Here is a 22,940-nt window from a genome sequence, read left to right as displayed (position 1 = left end):
TCATGACCCTGTCATGTGTGTCACATGTGCTCTCATCTGTTAAAAGCACATGGCACCAGTGGTGGCCATGCCAATTTTAGTGTTCAATGGCAAATGCCAATCAAGCTCTATGATGCCGGGCAGTGAGCACAGGGCCCACTAGAGGACAGCAGGCCCTTAGGCCACCCTGATGAAGTCTGTTTCTGATTGTTTAGTCAGAGACATTCTCACCAGTGGCCTGCTGGAGGTCATTTTGTTAGGTCTCTGGCAGTGCTCATCCTGTAATGCCTTGTAGCTACCAGTCCTGCTAATGGGTTAAGGACCTTCTACTGCCCTGTCTGGCTCTCCTAGAGTATAACTGCCTATTTCCTGGAATCTCCTCCATGCTTTTTGAGACTGTGCTGGGAGACTCAGCAAACCTTCTGGCAATGGTGCGTATTGATGTACCATCCTGGGGGAGTTGGACTGCTTGTGCAACCTCTCCAGGCCTCATGTTACCAATCAATCTTTCTCTTTTTCTCTCTCTTGCTCTTTCGCTCTTGCTCTCTTGCTCTTGCTCTCCCGCTCTTGCTCTCCCGCTCTTGCTCTCCCGCTCTTGCTCTCCCGCTCTTGCTCTCCCGCTCTTGCTCTCCCGCTCTTGCTTTCCCGCTCTCGCGCGCGCTCTTTCTCGCGCGCGCTCTTTCTCGCGCGCGCTCTTTCTCGCGCGCGCTCTTCTCTCGCTCGCTCTTCTCTCGCTCGCTCTTTCTCTCGCTCGCTCTTTCTCTTCTCTCGCTCTTTCTCCCCGCTTTTCTCTATCTCCCTCTACCCCCTTTTCCATATCTCCCTCTACCCCCTTTTCCCTATCTCCCTCTACCCCCTTTTCCCTATCTCCCTCTACCCCCTTTTCTCTATCTCCCTCTACCCCCTTTTCTCTATCTCCCTCTACCCCCTTTTCTCTATCTCTCTCTACCCCCTTTTCTCTATCTCTCTCTCTCTCTCTCTACCCCCTTTTCTCTCTCTCTCTCTCTCTACCCTCTTCTCTCTCTCTCTCTACCCCCTTTTCTCTCTCTCTCTCTCTACCCCCTTTTCTCTCTCTCTCTCTCTCTACCCCCTTTTCTCTCTCTCTCTCTCTCTCTCTCTCTCTCTCTCTCTACCCCCTTTTCTCTCTCTCTCTCTCTCTCTCTCTACCCCCTTTTCTCTCTCTCTCTCTCTACCCCCTTTTCTCTCTCTCTCTCTCTCTCTCTCTCTACCCCCTTTCTCTCTCTCTCTACCCCCTTTTCTCTCTCTCTCTCTCTCTCTCTCTCTCTCTCTCTACCCCCTTTTCTCTCTCTCTCTCTCTCTACCCCCTCTCTCTCTACCCCCTCTCTCTCTACCCCCTCTCTCTCTATCCCCCCTCTCTCTCTCTCGTGCTCTCCCCCCCCCCTTTTCTCTCTCTCTCCCCCCCTTTTCTCTCTCTCTCTACCCCACTTTCCCTCTCTCTACCCCCCTCTCCCCCCCTTTCTCTCCCTCTCTACCCCCTTTTCTCTCTCTACTCCCTTTTCTCCCTCTCTCTCTACCCCCCTCTCTACCTCCTTTTCTCTCCCTCTCTCTCTCTCTCTCTCTCTCTCTCTACCCCCCTCTCTACCCCCTTTCTCTCTCTCTCTCCCTCTCCCCCCTTTTCTCTCTCTCTCTACCCCCTTTCTCTGTCTCGCTACCCCCTTTCTCCCCCCTTCTCCCCCCTTCTCCCCCCCCTCTCTACCCCCCTCCCCCCCTCTCTACCCCCCTCCCCCCCTCTCCCCCCTCTCCCTCTCTCTACCCCCTCTTCTCTCTCACTCTCTCTACCCCTCTTCTCTCTCTCCACCCCCTTTTTCTCTCTCTACCCCCTTTTCTCTCTCTCTCTACCCCTTCTCTCTCTTTACCCCCCCCCCTCTCTCTCTCTCTCTCTCTACCCCCTTTCTCTCTCCCTCTACCCCCTTTTCTCCCCCCCTCTCTCTCTACCCCCCCTTTCTCTCTATCCCCTTTCTCTCTCTCCCAACCCCCCTCTCTCTCTACCCCCTTTCTCTCCCCTCCCCCTTTCTCCCCCCCTCTCCCCCCCTCTCTCTCTACCCCCCTTCTCTTCCCCCCTCTCTCCCCTCCCCCTCTCTCTCCCCCTCCCCTCTCCCCTCCCCCCTCTCTCTCCCCTCCCTCTCCCCTTCCCCCCTCCCTCTCCCCTCCCCCCTCTCCCCTCCCCTCACCCCCTCTCTCTCCCCTCACCCCCTCGCTCTCCCCTCACCCCCTCGCTCTCCCTCACCCCCTCGCTCTCCCCTCACCCCTCTCTCTCTCCCCTTCCCCCCTCTCTCCTCCTCCCCTCTCCCTCCCCCCTTTCTCCTCCCTCCCCCCTCTCCTCCCCCCTTTCTCCTCCCTCCCCCCTCTCCTCCCTCCCTCCTCTCCTCCCTCCCCCCTCTCCTCCCTCCCCCTCTCCCCCTATCTCTCCCTTTCTCCTCACCCCTCTCCCTCTCCCTTCTCTCCTCCACCCCCTCTTTCATCCACCTCTCTCTCCCTCTCCCTCTCCCTCCCCTTCTCTCTCTCCCCGTCTCTTTCTCTCCCCGTCTCTTTCTCTCCCCGTCTCTTTCTCTCCCCGTCTCTCTTTGTCTCCCCGTCTCTCTTTGTCTCCCCGTCTCTCTTTGTCTCCCCGTCTCTCTTTGTCTCCCCGTCTCTCTTTGTCTCCCCGTCTCTCTTTGTCTCCCCGTCTCTCTTTGTCTCCCCGTCTCTCTTTGTCTCCCCGTCTCTCTTTGTCTCCCCGTCTCTCTTTGTCTCCCCGTCTCTCTCTCTCTCCGTCCCTCTCTCTCTCCTCTCTCTCCTTCTCTCTCCCCCTCTCCTTCTCTCTCCCTCCTCTTTCTCTCTCTCTCTCCCTCTCCCTCTCTCCTCCCTCTCTCTCTCCCTCCTCTCTCTCTCCCTCTCTCCCTCTCTCTCTCTCTCTCTCTCTCTCTCTCTCTCCCTCTCCTTCTCTCTCTCTTGCTCCATCGCTCCTCTCGCTCCATCGCTCCTTTCTCTCTCTTCCTCTCCCTCCCTCCTCTCCCTCCCCTCTCCCCCTCCCCCTCTCCCCCTCTCCCTCTCCCCCTCTCCCCCCTCCCTCTCGCTCGCTCTCCCTTTCTTTCTCTCTCTCCCTCCCCATCCTTCTCTCTCTCCTCCTCCTCCTCTTTCTCTCTCTCCTCCTCCTCCTCTTTCTCTCTCCCCCTCTTTCTCTCTCTCTCCCCCTCCTCCTTCTCTCTTTCCCCTCTCTTCGCCCCCCCCCACTCTCTGTCTCCTCCCCCTCTCTGTCTCCTCCCCCTCTCTGTCTCCTCCCCCTCTCTGTCTCCTCCCCCTGTCTCCTCCCCCCTCTGTCTCCTCCCCCTCTATATCTCTCTCCTCTCCCTCTCTCCCTCCCCTCTCTCTGTCCTCCCCCTCTATATCTCTTTCTCTCTCCTCCTCTTTCTCTCCCCGCTCTCTAGTCTCTCGCGCTCTCTCTCCCCTCTCCTCTCTCTTCTCCCTCTGCCTCTGTCTCTCTCCACCGCCCTCTCTCTCCTCCCCCCCTCTCTCACCCCCTCTCTCACCCCCCTCTCTCACCCCCCTCTCTCACCCCCCCTCTCACCCCCCTCTCACCCCCCCTCTCTCACCCCCCCTCTCTCACACCCCCCCTCTCTCACACCCCCCTCTCACCCCCCCCCCTCTCTCACACCCCCCTCCTTCTCTCTCCACTTTATCCTTCCACCTATCTCTCCTCCCCCTCTCTCTACCCCCCTCAACCTCTCTCTTCCCTTTCTCTCTCTCCTTCTCCACCCCCACCCTCCTTCTCAACCCCCCCTCTCTCCTCTCTCACTTGTCCATCTCCCCTCCCTCCCCTCTCTCCCCCCCCTCCCTCCCCTCCCTCGCCCCTCTCTCCCCTCCCTCGCCCCTCTCTCCCCTCCCTCGCCCCTCTCTCCCTCCCTCGCCCCTCTCTCCCTCCCCCCTCCTCTCCCCCCTCCTCTCCCCCCTCCTCTCCCCCCCCTCTCTCCCTCCCTCCCTCCCTCCCTCCCTCCTCCCCTCCCTCCTCCCCTCCCTCCTCTCTCCCTCCTCTCCCTCCCTTCCTCCTCTCCCTCCCTCCCTCCCCCCCCCTCCCCCCCCTCCCTCCCCCCTCTCTCCCCCCTCTCTCCCCTTCTCCCCCCTCTCTCCCCCCCTCTCTCTCTCCCCCCTCCTTCTCTCTCCCCTCCTCCTGTCTCTCTCTCTCTCTCTCCCCTCCTCCTGTCTCTCTCTCTCTCTCTCCCCCTCCTCTTTCTCTCTCTCTCCCCCTCCTCTTTCTCTCTCTCCCCTCCTCCTCTTTCTCTCCCCCCCCTCTTTCTCTCTCTCCCCTCCTCCTCTTTCTCTCTCTCCCCTCCCCCCCCTCTCTCTCTCCCTCTCTCTCTCTCCCTCTCCCTCTCCCTCTCTCTCTCCCTCCCTCTCTCTCCCTCTCTCTCTCTCCCTCTCTCTCTCCTCCCTCCTTTCTCTCTCCTTCTTTCTCTCTCTCTGCTTCTCTTTCTCTCTCTCCTTCTTTCTCTCTCTCTGCTTCTCTTTCTCTCTCTCTGCTTCTCTTTCTCTCTCTCTGCTTCTCTTTCTCTCTCTCTGCTTCTCTTTCTCTCTCTCTCCTTCTCTTTCTCTCTCTCTCTCACTCTCTCTCTCTCCTCCCTCTCCTTCTCTCTCTCTTGCTCCATCGCTCCTCTTGCTCCATCGCTCCTTTCTCTCTCTTCCTCCCCCTCTCCCCCCTCTCCCCCCTCCTCTCGCTCGCTCTCCCTTTCTTTCTCTCTCTCCCTCCCCCTCCTTCTCTCTCTCCTCCTCCTCCTCTTTCTCTCTCTCCTCCTCCTCCTCTTTCTCTCTCCCCCTCTTTCTCTCTCTCTCCCCCTCCTCCTTCTCTCTTTCCCCTCTCTTCGCCCCCCCCACTCTGTCTCCTCCCCCTCTCTGTCTCCTCCCCCCCCTCTGTCTCCTCCCCTCTATATCTCTCTCCTCTCCCTCTCTCCTCCCCTCTCTCTGTCCTCCCCCTCTATATCTCTTTCTCTCTCCTCCTCTCTCTCTCCCCGCTCTCTAGTCTCTCGCGCTCTCTCTCTCCCTCTCCTCTCTCTTCTCCCTCTGCCTCTGTCTCTCTCACCGCCCTCTCTCTCCTCCCCCCCTCTCTCACCCCCCTCTCTCACCCCCCCTCTCTCACCCCCCCTCTCTCACCCCCCCCTCTCACCCCCCCCCTCTCACCCCCCCCCCTCTCACCCCCCCCCCTCTCACCCCCCCCCCCCCTCTCACCCCCCCCCCCCCTCTCACACCCCCCTCTCTCACACCCCCCTCCTTCTCTCTCCACTTTATCCTTCCACCTATCTCTCCTCCCCCCTCTCTCTACCCCCCTCAACCTCTCTCTTCCCTTTCTCTCTCTCCTTCCTCTCTCTCCTTCCCTCTCTCTCTCTCCTTCCCTCTCTCTCTCTCTCTCCTTCTCCACCCCCACCCTCCTTCTCAACCCCCCCTCTCTCCTCTCTCACTCGTCCATCTCCCCTCCCTCCCCTCTCTCCCTCCCCTCTCTCCCTCCCTCCCTCCCTCCCCTCCCTCCCTCCCCCCCTCCCTCCCCTCCCTCGCCCCTCTCTCCCTCCCTCGCCCCTCTCTCCCCTCCCTCGCCCCTCTCTCCCCTCCCTCCCCCCTCCTCTCCCTCCCCCCTCCTCTCCCTCCCCCCTCCTCTCCCTTCCTCCCTCCCCCCTCCTCTCCCCCCCCTCCTCTCCCCCCTCCTCTCCCCCCCTCCTCTCCCCCCCCTCCTCTCCCTCCTCTCCCTCCCTCCTCTCTCCCTCCTCTCCCTCCCTTCCTCCTCTCCCTCCCTCCCTCCCCCCTCCCTCCCCCCCCCTCCCTCCCCCCTCCCTCCCCCCTCTCTCCCCCCTCTCTCCCCCCTCTCTCCCCTTCTCCCCCTCTCTTCTCCCCCCCCTCTCCCCCCTCCTTCTCTCTCCCCTCCTCCTGTCTCTCTCTCTCTCTCTCTCCCCCTCCTCTTTCTCTCTCGCCCCTCCTCCTCTTTCTCTCTCGCCCCCCCCTCTTTCTCTCTCTCCCCCTCCTCTCTTCTCTCTCTCCCCTCCTCCTCTCCCCCCCTCTCTCTCTCTCTCTCCCTCTCCCTCTCCCTCTCTCTCTCTCTCTCCCTCCCTCCTCTTTCTCTCTCTCTCCCTCCCTCCTCTTTCTCTCTTCTCTCCCCCCTCCTCCTTCTCCCCCCCTCTCTGTCTCCTCCCCACTCTATATCTCTTTCTCTCTCTCCCTCTCTTTCTCTCTCACCCCCCTCTCTCCTCCCCCCTCTTTCTCCTCCCCTCTCTCATCCCCCCCTCTCTCCTCCCCTCTCTCATCTCCCCCTCTCTCCTCCCCTCTCTCATCCCCCCCTCTCTCCTCCCTCTCTCTCCTCCCCTCTCTCTCATCCCCCCTCTCTCCTCCCCTCTCTATCCCCTCTCTCTCCTCCCCTCTCTATCCCCTCTCTCTCCCTCCCTCCCTCCTCCTCTCCCTCCTCCCCCCTCCTCTCCCCCCCTCCCCCCCCCTCCTCTCCCCCCCTCCCTCCCCCTCCTCTCCCCCCCCTCCCTCCTCTCCCCCCCTCCCTCCCTCTCTCCTCCCCTCTCTCTCATCCCCCCTCTCTCCTCCCCTCTCTCTCATCCCCCCTCTCTCCTCCCCTCTCTCTCATCCCCCCTCTCACTCCTCTCTCTATCCCCTCTCTCTCCCTCCCTCCTCCTCTCCCTCCCTCCCCCCTCCTCTCCCCCCCCTCCCCCTCCTCTCTCCCCTCCTCTCCCCCCCTCCCCCTCCTCCCTCCCCCTCTCTCTCCCTCCCTCTCTCCCCCCTCCCTCCCCCCTCCTCTCCCCCCCCCTCCCCCCTCCCTCCCCCCTCCTCTCCCCCCCCCCTCTCTCCCCCCTCCCTCCCCCCTCCTCCTCTTTCTCTCTCCCCTCCTCCTCTTTCTCCCCCCCCTCTCTCTCTCCTCTTTCTCTCTCTCTCCCCCCCTCCTCCTTCTCCCCCCTCTCTGTCTCCTCCCCCTCTATATCTCTCTCTCTCTCCCTCCTCTTTCTCTCTCACCCTCCTCTCTCCTCCCCTCTCTCTCCTCCCCTCTCTCTCATCCCCCCCTCTCTCCTCCCCTCTCTCTCACCCCCCCCCTCTCTCCTCCCCTCTCTATCCCCTCTCTCTCCCTCCTTCTCTCCCCCCCCCTCTCACTCCTCCCTCCTTCTCTCTCCACTCTATCCTTCCACCTATCTCTCCCCCCCTCTCTCTACCCCCCCCCTCTCTCTCCACCCCCCTATCTCCCTCTCCCCCCTCTCCTTCTCCTCCCTCTCTCCCCCTCTCCTTCTCCTCCCTCTCTTCCCTCTCCTTCTCCCCCCTCTCTTCCCTCTCCTTCTCCCCCCCCTCTCTCTCCTCATCCTTGCAGATGGTATCTTAATTCCATGTGTTTTTGGGAAATTTAGATTAAGTACAGCAGGATCTCAAGTATTAGGATTTATAAAGTTTGTCTTAGTTACCGGTAGGATTAAGGATAGAATTCCATCTATGTTTTTTGTGATCTGCAGCTAATTTAATGAGGTGTCAGGGGCATGGCCTGCCATGGACTGGGATGGCTGCCTGAGTCCTGAGTGCCGCTCCACGACTGGGATAGTGGGGGACAGCAAAGCTCTTTACCCCCGCTTTCTCTCACGGAGGGGGAGGACTCTTGGACACATCTCGGCATGTCCAAGAAGAAATTTAAGCCGCCACCCCCTTTCCACCTCACATAATACTTCGACTCCGCCAACATGCAGTCTGCTCAAGATGGCGCCGGCTCCAGCGCTCAGCCCTGCTCGGCTGAAAGTAGACAACCACCTTGGGACCCATGAGATATGCTCAGGAGGATATGGCCAGTCTGCCACTCCGAGATCGCCACAGAGCCCTCAGCTTCTAGGTAAGCATCTGGCTCCATCAGCTGCAAACGCTCCCAGCTAAGCTCCAGTAACAAAATAACATTACTGGGCTGCCTCCATATCCAATACCGACTCTGAGGACACTGTTATCTTAGCATCAATACATGTCACTGACAACCTTGTCTCTGAGAGTATGCTAAAATCCATGCTGATTATAATGCAGAAGAATTTCATAGGGAATTGCATATTTCTCTCTCTGATTCATGACAGAGTAGATTGGAAGAGTGCACAAATATCTTGGAAGAACATGCAGGCGAATAGACTAAAGTCCACAATGAACTTCTTGGCACACATGGTCATCAATCTGAACAGATACTGTGTCTATTCACATATGTCTGGTGCAGTGGTAGTGTGGATTTATCAAGTGTCCTGTCCGATTTCTGAGTAGTGTGTTCCAGTTCAGGTACGGTTTTTAGACTATTGAATTCTATAGGAATCGTTTCTAAACCGCACATGTTATCAGTTGTAAACAGGATAAAGTCCTGATCTGAAACTGATGTAAACCTGATCTCATACTGTATCAATTAGCTGTGAAAGCTGAGCTTCAGTCTGCACCGCACATGTGTGACTCAGCACAGAGAATCAATCTAGGCGCAACAACAGCAAATTCAGGGGTATACTTGAAGCAGTGAAGCTTTTCTACAGCATATCTTGCTCAAACTGCTCCTTTCCTCCCGTGACCTCATCATAGACCGTGCCCATAGGATTCCAAAGCCAGATCACCTTCCAGCAGAAATAGCTAGAGATGTTCTGGCCTGGATACATTTTTTTAACATTAAAAATCAGATTCTTTCAGCCGCAAAATCCACAAGACTTTTGCCAGCCCCTTATTCTAAGATCTCTCTCTTCACGGATTTTTCTCCTGCCACCATGGAATTACGCAGGACATTTGCTCCAATCACCTCGATCTTACACGATCACAAAATCATATATAGATGTGGCTTCCCAACTTATTACTGGTTACTTAGGAGCAGAAAATTGTACACACCCTCAACCCAAAGGATGGCTACAAAAGGCTAACAAATTGGGTCCTTCTTCCTATTTACCTTTCACCCCCCAGGATTATAGTGTGCTGTGCACATCCCCAATGTTTCTGTTGTATACGTTTTACTGACAATATCTTGTATAGACTTGTGTATATGCACCAGATATCCCCTAACATCTGCTTATCTTGATTAATTTTTTTTATTGTTAATCGCTGTTCTAGTTATCTGAAATTGAATTTGCAACTGTGACTGTACTATATGTCTGTGCAAATACTTGTAGTCGCGTTCTTACCTCATTCTTCTAGTTTAAACTGACAAACATGCCTATACCAATCACATCAATCGGTGACAAGGTATTAAATTCCCCTTTCAAAAGAGATCTCCTGTGGAAAGAAGTACTTGCCTACTGACATGCTATTTGTGCAGGAAACTCATTTTCATAATGCCAAATCTTTCACTTGCACACACAAACCATACTCCTATTGCTTCTATGTTAATGCCCCTAAAAATCATTGTGGAGTCATCTTTGGTCTCTTTTGTACTCTGCCACTTAGAACACAATACGGAGGGAAGATATTTAATTATCGCAGCCACTATCTATAATCACCCACTCACTCTAGTAAATCTATGTGTGCACAACACGTCTCAGCGAAAATTATACAAATTTTTGAAACATAATTTAGCCTCTTACAGAAATGCTCCTCTTGTACTATGTGGTAAATATGCAAAGACCATCCTGGCTACCCCTACTTGGCTGAAAGCTTTACAAACACTATTCATATATTAACCCTTTCACGCCAGCGCCTCCCAGCCCTTTAAGAGTTTTCTGTTGCCGGGAGGTGGGGAGGGGTTTAGGGTCATGTGACCACCATGATTGGCCCACGGCAGTCAAATGACCTGATCGCGATCGCAAGGAGAGATTGGGGCATTTACATGGGATGCCGACGTGCTGGGAGCGCACAAGGGGTGCACGCTCTCAGCACATGATTATTTACGAATGGTACGCAAATATGCGGCCGCTCGGTGTCCAGGTTCAGCCGCTGAGAGGCCACATATTTGCGTACGGTCGGCATGAAGAGGTTAATTGCAGCCTGGTTAGCGTTAGCAAGGAAATGGAAATCTTCACAACTCCCAATTCTATCTGAAGTTGTTCAGATATTGAATGCTAACCTTGACATGGAATTTTTCTTTGCCAAAACTATCCTCTCCACCAAAAAATTATATACAGTATGGGCAATATGGATCGTTGGATCCAGGAGTAAACTTTAGTCCTAATAACAATGCTCCACCCTTAGTCTCAGATCACCTTACCGCTTTCCCATACACCTTTTAAGCCTATGTCCATCTAGATATCCAATATACATAATAATGATTATCACTGTACAGTTACACTGCATCTTTTATTTAAGAAATATGTTTCGACATGTAGTAGCAGTCATATTAGTGCACTTGGAACCTCCCAAGATAAGAAAATCTTAACGTGCAAGATCCTGCAATTTAAAAAATTGATGGAAACCATGGTGTCTCCTAAACGATCAACTACTTGGATGACATTATCTAATATCTCAATAATAAAATTGCAAGACCCCACATTTATAGGAATATTTCATTTAAATGATTTCTCTCTGTTCTTTCCTATGTTTGGTTGATCCTCCATACATATGATGTAAGCTTACTGTTCTTCCAAATAGGAAGATTTGAAATGGAGTACTATTTAGAAGTGGTGATCTCTAGAGTCATTACCCAGTGTCATTTTGAAAAGTTGTTGGTGTATAAAGATAATAATGTAGACACCTATCATAGGAAATGGGATACATGGAAGGGTTATTGTCAGTCCTTGAAACATTTTAACTGTGATATTAGTGGAGAAGAGTACTATGCCATCACATTAGTCCACTTATAGGGAAATTGGAACGGATACAAATTTGTATTTGTTATGATGGTTTGTTGCTTTTGTAATGTAGATATGACTTGTTCAAATGGGCTATATACTGTATGATCCCTCAAGAGACCAAATAGTTTTTCCTTTAATAAGAAATGTCAGAAGTCCGTTCACAGTGTGAACCCATATGAGGTGACAGGCTCAACCCCAGTTAGGGGGTTCCATATCACTATACCAAATGGTTGTTTTTGACCTTTACAGTTTTATTTTTTGTCCTTTTATGTATGTACTACATCTATAAATTTTTTTGTAACCTGATGTCTACAACTTGAACATACTGTATACTATGTTTGATATGTTATATATTATCTAATGATAATCTAAAGTAAAAAAAAATAGAGTACTATTACAATATCTGTTTGATACATGATGAAAACTCTTAGATTATTATATTATGAGATACAATATGCATAATATTCATGGAAGAAACATATTGTGTACCTCTCATATGTAAAACGCATAAGAGTTCTATGGATCCTTCTGATCCGTATGTTCTATACTAGTGAAAACTTTAATAAAAATAATTTGTTAAATAAATAATGAGGTGTCCACGTAGAACTGCCTTATGGGCTAACAATAAAGAAGTGGTGGACATTTCAATTTAGAATTAATACTGAAATATGCCTCAATCTTGGAGGCTATTTCTTGTTGGCAGATGGGATCCGTTAATAGGGATTGATTAAGTACAGTGTGGTGGAGAGGCCAATGAACCGTATTGTGAATGAGACTATTTGATGCTCCGACTATGGCCAAGTGTGAATAAAAGCATCCTTGGAAATGGCTAAGATAATAGGTGTGTAGAAGAGATAATCCAAACGTGCATAAGTATCATGTAGTTGAGAGTAATATGTGTATTCATGGGCACCCATATTAATAGTTCACCAGAAATCTAGAAGTTGAAAGGAGTTAAGTTGTGTGCAGTTGGACTTAGAAAAGGCTTTAGAATATAATGTTACTTCTATCTAAGGAAGACTGAACGACTAAGTTAATATTTTCTCCCAAAATCATATGAGAGGCATTATAGAATCGCAAAAACATTGTGGGGAAAAAAACCCCTGTATGACCTTCGTTCTTGGCATACACATTGGTAATAGTCCGCTCACAACCAGCCTTTGATTATGATATGGCTATCAGCATCTTTGTATACATGTTGCATATTCAGAGCAAATGAGTGATGGAGAAAAATGGCAACATCCTTCGTTTTGGATGAAAAGGTATAAAAAGACTGATTGTAGTCCTTATGGAAAAACATAGGGTGGTTAGCTTGAGAAAAATTGCAATAAAATAATTTTAGCCCGCAACGTCCAAACATTTATGATACAAAAAGGTTTTTCCGTGCTTACAAGGGGAATTAAACCCCAGAGCATTATAGGAAATGCAGATTGTAGCCATAATAAGCAGTATAAAAATAGGATATCAACATAAAGTGCTAAAAAAGGATGAAGAACAGATGAAAATGGAGAACAAGAGTTGCCATTTCCTGGAATGGTATGTCACCACTGTTAAAAAAAAAAAAAAAAAAAAAAAAAAAAAAACCTTTCAAAAAGTCTAAGGAAAATTGTAATACAAGCTGCATCAAAATACCACAAAAGTACAAATGGGAAACCAAAGAGAGCAAAGAAGGTGCAATATTGCAACAAAATGTAATAACAAAAAATACTTGGAGCCAGAAAAAAGGCTCAATCTGGCCTACAAACAAAAACTAGGAGACCTGTAGGTCCCAATCCCAGTTTACCAGAGGTATAACCGGAAAAAAACTATAAAAAAACTATAGTAGACCACCTCAGTGGTGGTAAATGAAGAAGCAACAGCAGGAAGCGAATAAAAAAGCTCCTAAAACAAATAGGAAGGCAGTGACTGAGCGGGGGGGGGGGGAAATTATTTCAGCATGGAGCAAGCTGGCCTGGTCAAAACAAGTAAGGTATAACAAACTGTGCCTAAACCTTTTCATCAGCTTTAGTTAGCATTACAATTTGAAAAAAAAACACAGCTTATCACCCCAGGTGACTGCAGTGTCAGAAATCATAGAGATAAAGCAGATTAGATTGGTAGAATTTAAAAGTGTAGCTTCCAACATTGAGGTATATGAAATCAATTCCATAAGGTGTCAGCAGGAGATCAGATAAAAGTTGCATTTAAAAAAAATAGAAGCCAACAGGACCTGAGTGTCCTTAATCTGGATCAAGATGGCCAGCTTCGTGCCGCATTCTGCGTCTGTCCCAAGGTGGGGAAGGAATTTTTCCAAATTGGTGATGGTCTCGATGTTGAAGGGGATCTAGACATGTTGTTATCCAGGAAGCCTAGCATCACCAGAATCTCTTGACCCTCAGTTGTGGCAGTAAAGGTGGAGCCATTGTTAAGGACAATTAATTTGAAAGGAAATCCCCATCAATATCCTATATGAGCAGCAGCTAGGGCAAATGTAATTGCCTTCAGTTTCTTGCACTTTTCCAGTGTGGCTTGTGAGATATCTGGTTATATTTGCAAGAAAATGCCATCCAGCATGATCTTAGGAGAATTTCTAGGTACTCCTAAGAATTTTTATTTTGGTGAGGAAAGCCTTCATACATAACACAATTTCCCTTGGTGGTTTGTCAGGTGGTGGTTTGGCTTTGATGGTCTGGCGAGACATATCCATAGAGGGACGCACGGACCTCTACAGGCTAGACAATGGCACCCTGACTGCCATTAGGTATCAGGATTAAATCCTTGGACCCAATCTCAGACCCTACGCTGGTGCAATGGGTTCTGGGTTCCTCCTGATGCACTACAATGCCCAGCAACATGTGGCGAGCGCATGCAGGCAGTTCCTGTAGGATGAAGAAATTGATACTATTGAATGGTCCCCGCACTCGCTTGACCTAAAACCAATAAAGCACCTCTGGGATGTCATGTTTCGGTCCATCCAATGTCGCAAGCTTACACCTCAGACTGTCCATGAGCTCAGTGATTCCCTGGTCCAGATCTTTGAGGAAATACCTCAGAACACCATCCGTCGTCTGATTAGGAGCATGCCGTTGTCATGCATGCATACAAGCACATGGGGGCCATACAAACTACTGCACCATTGTGAGTTGCTGCAATGAAATTTGAGCAAAATGGACTAGCCTGCTGCATAATTTTTTCACTTTGATTTTTGGGGTGTCTTTGAATTCAGTCCTCTGATGAAAATTATCAACCTACAAACTAGATCTTTACTGATATGGACTGGGTAATGTGTAAGGAACATAAGAATTACCTGGTAAACACTCTAATGACTTTAATTATTTCCAGTAATTGCAAGTATGGTCTTTTCATGTTAATATCAAAAGTGTTTGGCCAGCCAATAAGTAACCCCTTCCAGCTTTACTCACTGATATTTCAAAGCTTGGAAGCTTGAACTGGTATAATATAAATAATTAAGAACGCACAGGTCTACAATGTAGTATACATTTTTGCATGCATGGAAGCTACCTAGGTGCATATTGTAGATTGGACATATGTTGTATGGTGTAGAGTCTCTATGCTTGCTATGACATGAATGGCGAATGGGACTCTGAAAGCTGCTGTTCATTGTATTTGCAAATACTATGCTGGATTTTTTTTTTTTTCATTTGTTGCAAGTACCTTGTAGACCGTTATGGAAATGAAATCCAATAAATGTCTCTGGAAAAGAACCGTTTAACTTGTTGCTCCAGAGATACTTATTAATCATCTTTCACATACAGGTGAAACTCAGAAAATTAGAATATCGTGCAAATTTTCATTGATTTCAGTAATGCAACTTAAAAGGTGAAACTAATATATGAGATAGACTCATTACATGCAAAGCAAGATAGTTCAAGGTGTGATTTGTCATAATTGTGATGATTATGGCTTACAGCTCATGAAAACCCCAAAGCCACAATCTCAGAAAATTAAAATATTGTGAAAAGGTGCAATATTCTCGGCTAAAGTGTCCCACTCTAATCAGCTAATTAAGCCATAACACCTGCAAAGGGTTCCTGAACCTTTAAATGGTCTCTGGTTCAGTAGGAATCACAATCATGAGAAAGACTGCTGCCCTGTCAGTTGTGCAGAAAACCATCATTGACACCCTCCATAAGGAGGGAAAGCCTCAAATGGTAATTGCAAAAGAAGTTGGGCATGTTCCCAAAGTGCTGTATCAAAGCACATTAATAGAAAGTTATGTGGAAGGGAAAAGTGTGGAAGAAAAAGGTGCACAAGCAGCAGGGATGACCGCAGCCCGGAGAGGATTGTCAGGAAAGGGCCATTCAAAAGTGTTGGGGACTTTGACAAGGAGTGGGCTGAGGCTGGAGTCAGTGCATCAAGAGCCACCACACACAGACGGATCCTGGACATGGGCTTCAAATGTCGTATTCCTCTTGTCAAGCCGCTCCTGAACAACAAACGTCAGAAGCGTCTTACCTGGGCTAAAGAAAAACAGACCTGGTCTGTTGCTCAGTGGTCCAAAGTCCTTGTAACGGAACCGGAACCCAGACCGCACTGAGTTTTTCCGTTATACCACAACTTCCCCTGTCCGAACACCATCCACGGACCACGCCCTTGAAATCCCTCAGGAAAAAGACAGCACCCGACTCTTCTTAAAACAGGAAGCCAACTCTTTATTTTAACACAAAACACAGGATATATACAGAGGGTGGGGAAAGACAACCAGGAACAGGAAACACATCATCAGCCCACCCCATCAGTGCGAAGAGCTACAGGGAACCACCCCAACCAACCCAAGACACAAAACAATGGGATGAAGCACATGGCAAACAAACAATGGACAGCCATGTGGCCGAGAACAAAGGAATAGCCACATGGCAGTAGACAATGGGCAACCACATGGCGAACAAAGGAACACACACTATACACAAGACTGGGACATTCACATTTACACACCCTGTACCCTAACAGGCACAGGGTCACTTAAACAAGAATTTGGGGAGATGATACAGAGGTCCCCCCACCCCCTAAAGTCGCTCCCGTCACAGACCTCTTTTCTGATGAGAGCAACTTTTGCATCTCATTTGTAAACCAAGGACCCAGAGTATGGAGGAATAATGGAGAGGCACACACTGCAAGATGCTTGAAGTCCAGTGTGAAGTTTCCACAGTCTATGTTGATTTGGGGGGCCATGTCATCTGCTAGTGTTGGTCCACTGTGCTTCATTAAGTCCAGGGTCAAAGCAGCCATCTACCAGGAGATTTTGGAGCACTTCATGCTTCCTTCCGCAGACGAGCTTTATGGGGATGCTGACTTCATTTTCCAGCAGGACTTGGCACCTGCCCACACTGCCAAAAGCACCAAAACCTGGTTCAATGACCGTGGGTGAAGTGACTAGAGACTTGTCTCATTGGCAGTTTATACCCCTCTCATGGTTTGGCGCATCAGTACTTCATAAATGGACATCCTGCTGCAAATTCTTTATATTTTCTGCGCGATACCTTTTCCACCCAAACATTTCTTCATTCTTTTTTGATCTCGGGTTATAGACTGTTTAAAGATCTCGTAGACCCCATTGGCAGTCCTTGTGAAACCCAAAGAGGCAGGAGGCCTAGGTTTACAAGACCTCTCCCTTTACCATCGTGTTGCGGTGTTAAATAGGTTATTTGATTGGTTCTGTTGTTTTTCTGACAAATGCATAGTTCAACTAGAACAAGCTCTCGCTCCTCTCAATTTATGGCCATTACCCTGGATCACCCCTGCTCATCTTTCCATCTTACCATTCCTGGTTTACCATCTCCTCTCTGGGACAGATTTTTCATTCCTTATTAGCTTTCCCATTGCAAAGTCCTTTTGACTCTTTAACATTTTTGATAATCATACCTTTGGACCTGATCTACGAACTCATTCAACTGTTTTTGTGTTGCGAGCCAATTGGCTACAGCTTCAGCACTTCCATCCGCACTATACCGTCAATCGAGCATTGGATTGGCGTTTGCATCTTCAGATTGTTACTGGCTTTCTCAGACACAATTGTATTTCTTTGTCTGCTTAACTGATTCTCAATATATTTCTTCTGCCACAACTTTGGAATCGCTGTTCCTGCAGACTGACATCCTGGACCACACTGTCTCTTGCTGGAAGAAATGCTTTAAATTCACTTTTAAACTCTCCATGTCTTATTTCTTCCAAGAAAAACGTTACAAAGCCTATCCTTATGGTGCAGGACCCCTGTAGGTCTACATAGTATGTTTCCTTCTCTGCCTAAGACTTGCTAGAGGTGCTAATAATGCGTGGGAACTTTCTTGCATATATGGTGGGGATGCAGCCTGATTTCTGCCTTTTGACAAAAAGTTTTTGTTTCTTGTAACGCAGTGTGTGTCTGATATTCAAGCTTCTTCTCAAATTGCCCTTCTGTCAATGATCCCTAAGTTCTTCTATAGTATTAAGAAGGAATTTTTTTTTACGGCATTGACTGTTATTGCTAGTATTTTTTCTTTCTAGCATTAAACTTGATCACAATGTCATGTTGCACACAAGTCTGTACTATGGAATATTTTTTTTCATTTTCCTTGAAATGATCTGCATTTTTTTTCTGAATGAAGTTATTTGACCTAAATTTGTATCATTGTTCTCTGTGCAACCTCTATCTTGCCACTCCATGATATCAAATGCTAATATAGTAGATTTGAGCAGAATTAAAATTATTTTGCCTAAAGTGGTAGTAAATCTTGTAGTTTACTAAAAATAAACCAAACAAACAAAACTTTCCTCTTCAAGGCAATGACATAATGTGCTAGTATGCTTTGCACTAGCACATTATGTGAAACGTACCTTAAACTAAGCACTCCAGCGGCACGCTGCCACCGCTGAAACAGGCCTTCCATCTTCACCCGGTCCTTCTCCCAGGCTTGCTCGGACGGCTTGAATGGTTGAGCTGCAATGACGCCTCTCCCGTGCAAGCATCACTTTTTACTGCACACATCTCTGAAGGAATGACATGGGCATGCTTTCCTTCAGAGCTCATGCGCCAGTTCTTCTTTACAAGTTAATATCTTATAATTGTGCACATTTAGGAGATATTTACAGTACCTTCAAGTAAGCCTTATTATAGGCTTACCTGTAGGTACAAGTAATAAAAAGGCTTTACTACCACTTTAATTTACAGAGGATGATTGTATTTAATTTTTGTATTGAGTGGCCATTGCTTTTTGAATAAAAAGGAGTGAGATTTTTTTTAAAAATTGTTTACTTCAAAGTAGAGTGTTTATTAAAGTTGTGTTTTATGTGAATATTTCTGGAGAAGAAGTCCATAGCTTTCATCAGATTCTTCAAGGTGTCTATGACTCAAAAATGGTAAAGAAAGAGGCTTCTTTTTTTCTAATATTGCTGTAACACTGCTGTTATTTAATCCATTTTTCAGATTCACAGTGATTTTGTGCAGAATCAGCTGGTGATTCAAGCTGTGGAGATTCCTGTATACCTCACATTGTACTCTCCTGCTATAGATTGGATGCTGAGGTGCATATCTTATCGTGCACCAGAGGTAAACATTTAATTTTTCTAAATTCATGGTTTTTTTTTTCTTTTCTTTAAATTCTTTTTTTATTAAAGTTTTTTCAAAATAAAACAGTAAACAACTCTGACATTAGCAGAAATACCATCACACGCATGCAAATTGCGCGGACTGGATTCAGCAATCAACATATACATATAACGACCTGAGATTTGTATGAATAACATATCCAGAATTAAAAAACGTTCAAAGTGTTATGCAAACATAACACTTGGAACATGACAATGCACAATTCATTTCCCAACTTGACACAAATTAAACACAAAAGAATTTCATACATTGGGGAAACAATCCCAAAGAAGCCTGGAAAGAAAAGTGAAAGGATGGTATAGCAACAGAGCTATACCTCCACAGAAATAAGTGATCTAACAGAATACACCATATTTCAGTATCCATTACTGTCATAGGTCAGAGAGCCTGAATAAAATATTCCAGCGTAGCCATCTGGCACCAAATACCTTTATAATATGATTCAAAATTGCGTAGGACCTCTCATACAGGTAATGAGCGTGTAATTCTATTAATAACTTCTGAAATGGAAAGAGATGTAGTGGGTAATAGTTAACCGGGCAGCAAATAAAATGTGAGCAATAACTGTTCGGAATTGGACTGGAAATAAATTCAATGTAAGATTTAATAATGCCAAATAAGGATTTGGGTTCGTATGTACTCCTAACACCCAAAAAATCAAAGCAAATTCATATCTCCAGAAGTTCCATATACACCCACAGTCCCATAAAATGTGTAGTAAGTTTCCAACACCACCACAGTCTTTCCAAATTCGATGCATCAGAGTAAATTTTAAACGTTTATATGGGGTAATATAACTGCACTATATAATATTTAGAGAGCTATCCCAGTGATTAGTACACTTTGAAAGACCAATATTACAAGACCAAACTGCTTTCCATTCCTTGCTATTCCTCTTGAGTAAAGGATCTATTCAGATTCCTTTCCCATTTTTCCCCACGCATGCTATTACTGAATGATCGGAGTCATATTTTAAGAATTTGTAAAACCATGATATGCCCTTTTTCAGTCCCGACGGATTCGTTAGAACTTGCCAAATCTTAGAGTCCACTTCCACCCATGTATTGTATGTGGTGCCATGGTAAGCTCGGATCTGAAGATATGAATATATATTTCCCCTTAAATTCGGAATATGGATGTCAGTAAAATTATCATAACCTGCGTCTCAAAGGTTTCGCATTAAGATTGGGAGTAAGATGTTCATAGGTTGCTAATGGTGTGTCCAGCCTTATCTTAGGGGTAGAAAAAGTAGATTTAGATAAACCCACTAACCATGTGCCCAATGTTGCAGCAAAAGAGGGGAGGTAGGTACGTGTTAACTTCGGAGAAATTACTTTCGCAAGTAATAGTGCCTGGAGATCCTGAGCTGGGACTGTCTTCTCTATTTGTACCCATGGCTTATCCAAGGAAATCAACCAATTCTGAAGTTGTGCTAACAATGCAGCGTAGTAATAGGTGGATATTACAAGGAACCTACAACCCCCTTAAATTTATGTTTAATGAGAGCCGAAAGCGGAATTCTAGGTCTTTTCCCCTTCCAAATATATTTTTTTCAGTGCTATGTCTAATTTACTAAAATAAGCATGGGGGATAAGGAGTGGGATCATTCTACAGTAGTATATGAGTTTAGGCAGGGTCAACATCTTGAAGGCCGCTAGTCTGCTCAACCAAGAGAGCTAATTTTTTGCTGATAGCTCCGTTAAAATTGCTTTATAGTTTCTCGTAATTATCTTTGAACATATTTGAAGAAGGGAAGGACACACATATGCCCAAGTACTCTAGAATATTAGTGGACCAGCTATACAGGAACTTGTCTTTAAGACATTGTAAAAGTTCATTTGTGATACCTATAGGGAGTGCACAAGATTTGGTAATAAGTTTATAGCATGAGATGTTGCTAAACGTTTCCAGAGTAGAGCAGATTGCTGTCAAAGAAGTCAATGGGTCCTTTATAGTAAGTATGACATCATTTGCATCAAGGCCAATCTTGTGGGATATATTTGGGTCATTATACCAGAGATCAAATTATTCAGTCTAATTGAGGTCGCCAAGGGTTCCATCACTAGGGAAAAAATGGAAAGGGGGCTTCCTTGCCTATTCCCATTTTTGATTAGAAAAGATTCTGATACAGCATTGGATGTAAAGACTTGCGCAGAAGGCACAGTGTATAGCGCTGTAATAGCCGATGTAATGTAGCCATGCATACCAAAGTTACAAAGAGTAGAGTCGAGATATCGAGATACTGAACTCAATCGATAGCCTTTTCGGCATCCAATGCCAAAAAGACAGTCTGCGAATTACGGAGTTCGGCAATCCTCAACAAATTAAGTACCCTACGTGTGCCATCCGCTGCTTGCCTACCTTTAACGAAACCTACTTGGTCTGATTGGATAAGGGAAGGAGTCACTGTTAGTAATCTACTAGCAAGGATTTTAGTATATATTTTAAGATCCGTATTTAGTAAGGATATTGGGCGAAAGTGTTGAGGACAGTCGGGGATTTGCCTGGTTTGGTCAGGGTAACTGATTGCCTCCAACATCTCGGGGGGGTGAAGCTGCAGTGCTTGCGGCCTCCAAGAACACTTTCTTAATATGGGGCAATATGAAATCTTGAAATTCCTTGTAATATTCTGCAGTAAACCCATCCATCCCAGGCGATTTCCCCTTCGGTAATGCTTTAATAGCGGCAATTACCTCATTATCTGATATAGGCTGATTCAAAATATCCAACTTAGACTGGTTCAATTTAGGTAGAGGGAGACCATCGAAAAAGCTCTCAATAAGGTCAGGGGTAGACTTATTGTCTATTATCGTATTGGGATCATCTTTGAGATTGTACAATTGAGCATAGTAGGCCGAAATGCCTCTGCAATTTTGTTAGCATGGAATACCTTTTCCTTCGTTTTAGGATCTATCATAGAAGGGATTTTGGTTTTCGCCTGTCTAGTGTTGATGTAGGAGGCTAGTAAGCTTTCGGCCTTATTACCCTGCGTATAATAATTAGCTTTGGCCCTTCTAAGGTATTTTTCATGTTGGAGTAATAAAATTTTCCTAAGAACTAATCTGTTAGCCTGTAATTCATGTAGCACCTTAGAAGAAAGACCTAGTTTATTTTGGGATTCTAAACTGGCAATCTTAGAATGTCAGACAGTGCTTTTTCAGAACTTTGTGCTTTTTCTCTCTGGAAGCTAACTGTAGTAACACACCTTGACAAAAAGCCTTCTGTGCACACCACAGATTAAATATATCCATATCTGAAGAGGCATAAGTATCAAAATATTCCTGCAATGATTTAGAGATATGAGAACGGATACTGGGTTTGAGAAACCTAGAAGTGTCATTGCGCCATAGGAATACTGGTGAAAATTTTATGATCTGACCATGTCATAGGATGAATGATTGCTTTGGTGACATGTTGTAGGAGTTTTAAATCGGTTAAAAAATCAATCCTGGGGTAGGACCCATGCGGTGTTGAGTAGTATGTAAAATCTTTCTCTGATTCATGGAGACATCTTCAAGGATCATAGAGATTTTATTCCTGTAGAGTTGACACCATAGAGTACGGCACACCACGCAACTGACCCAAAACGTCCAAAGACTTATGGATAATAGCATTAAAGTTGCCACAGTAGAGTAAAAAACCTTTCTGAATCTTTGTGACCTTTTTCCATAATGAATTGTGTGGTGGTTTATGTAAGGATTTATTCTACTTATAAAGGGCGGTGTCCCTTTCCCTTAAATAAAATATTACAGTGCCTCCAGCCGTCAAATACGGCAAATATTTAATCAACCAATAATTTGGACACCTTGATAATTTGATCACCACTTATGATTATACCTTGAATCCTTTTAGCCAGTATGATTTCGTACCATACACACAAAATTTGCCTTATAATAGATAAATATATAAATTTATTTATGTACAAAAATTATATATATATTAACACAAAACGCAAAACACTGGTGATGAATGGATATTGGTACACACAATCAAAGATATACTATACCAATATTATACACAATACGATATTTCTAGATAATGGTAATACAGATTACAATTTTTCTAGATGATAATGATTAAAATTTAAATTCAGTAATAACTGATAATTTAGAGTATCTCAGAGGTCATTTTCTCTCATAACGTGGCCATAGGAATGGGAGAAAATATTCCCTGATAAATTATACTCTATCTAATAAAAATTAATAATTTATGAAATATGTAAATTTGCAATATGACACCAAACAATATCTAGCAGTAATACATGGATCTCTCTATATATGAACACCCAATGCAGTTATCACTGTAATGTAACGATTATTACTCTAAACAACAGAGGAAATATGCAATACAATATTAGAGCTAAACAGTCTCACCACACCCAGAACTTGGACTATGACACCTTCCCAGTAGATTCAGCTGGCGATGGAAACGCCTTCAGGGATGACCACAGGGGCAAGTGAGAGATAGTACAATAGTGTAGGAAGTTAGAGGGACAGAGATTTAGAAGTTAAGTAAAGTTTTTAGAAGTTTGAAAAGAGTTAAGCAGTAGTTCTTCAGATGGATTTCAGCCTCGTCAGATTTCTTCAGCTTGTTGGTTTTTTTTTCAGTGAGTTTTTTTTCAGTGAGAGTTT

The 22,940-nt window shown here is 46.4% G+C and overlaps 1 protein-coding gene across 1 annotated transcript in view; it reads left to right on the top strand.

The window, feature by feature from the left end:
* Window positions 1–22,940, top strand: part of LOC149444940 (VPS35 endosomal protein-sorting factor-like) — a gene marked incomplete at its 5' end in the record, with an annotated part of 803,117 nt that overhangs the window by 88,553 nt on the left and 691,624 nt on the right. Inside the window, one exon of the mRNA XM_089654375.1 lies at window positions 18,127–18,249. Within this exon, the coding sequence (XP_089510501.1) occupies window positions 18,127–18,249 (123 nt within the window). The remainder of the gene's footprint in view (window positions 1–18,126; window positions 18,250–22,940) is intronic.

The sequence above is a fragment of the Staurois parvus genome, unplaced genomic scaffold (assembly GCF_062004578.1).
Source record: "Staurois parvus isolate SC_StPar_1 unplaced genomic scaffold, SC_StPar_1.0 ptg000760l, whole genome shotgun sequence".
NCBI classification, from domain to species: Eukaryota; Metazoa; Chordata; class Amphibia; order Anura; family Ranidae; genus Staurois; species Staurois parvus.
Note: the sequence above shows the minus strand (reverse complement) of the source record. Positions and strands in the feature narration are given on the sequence as shown.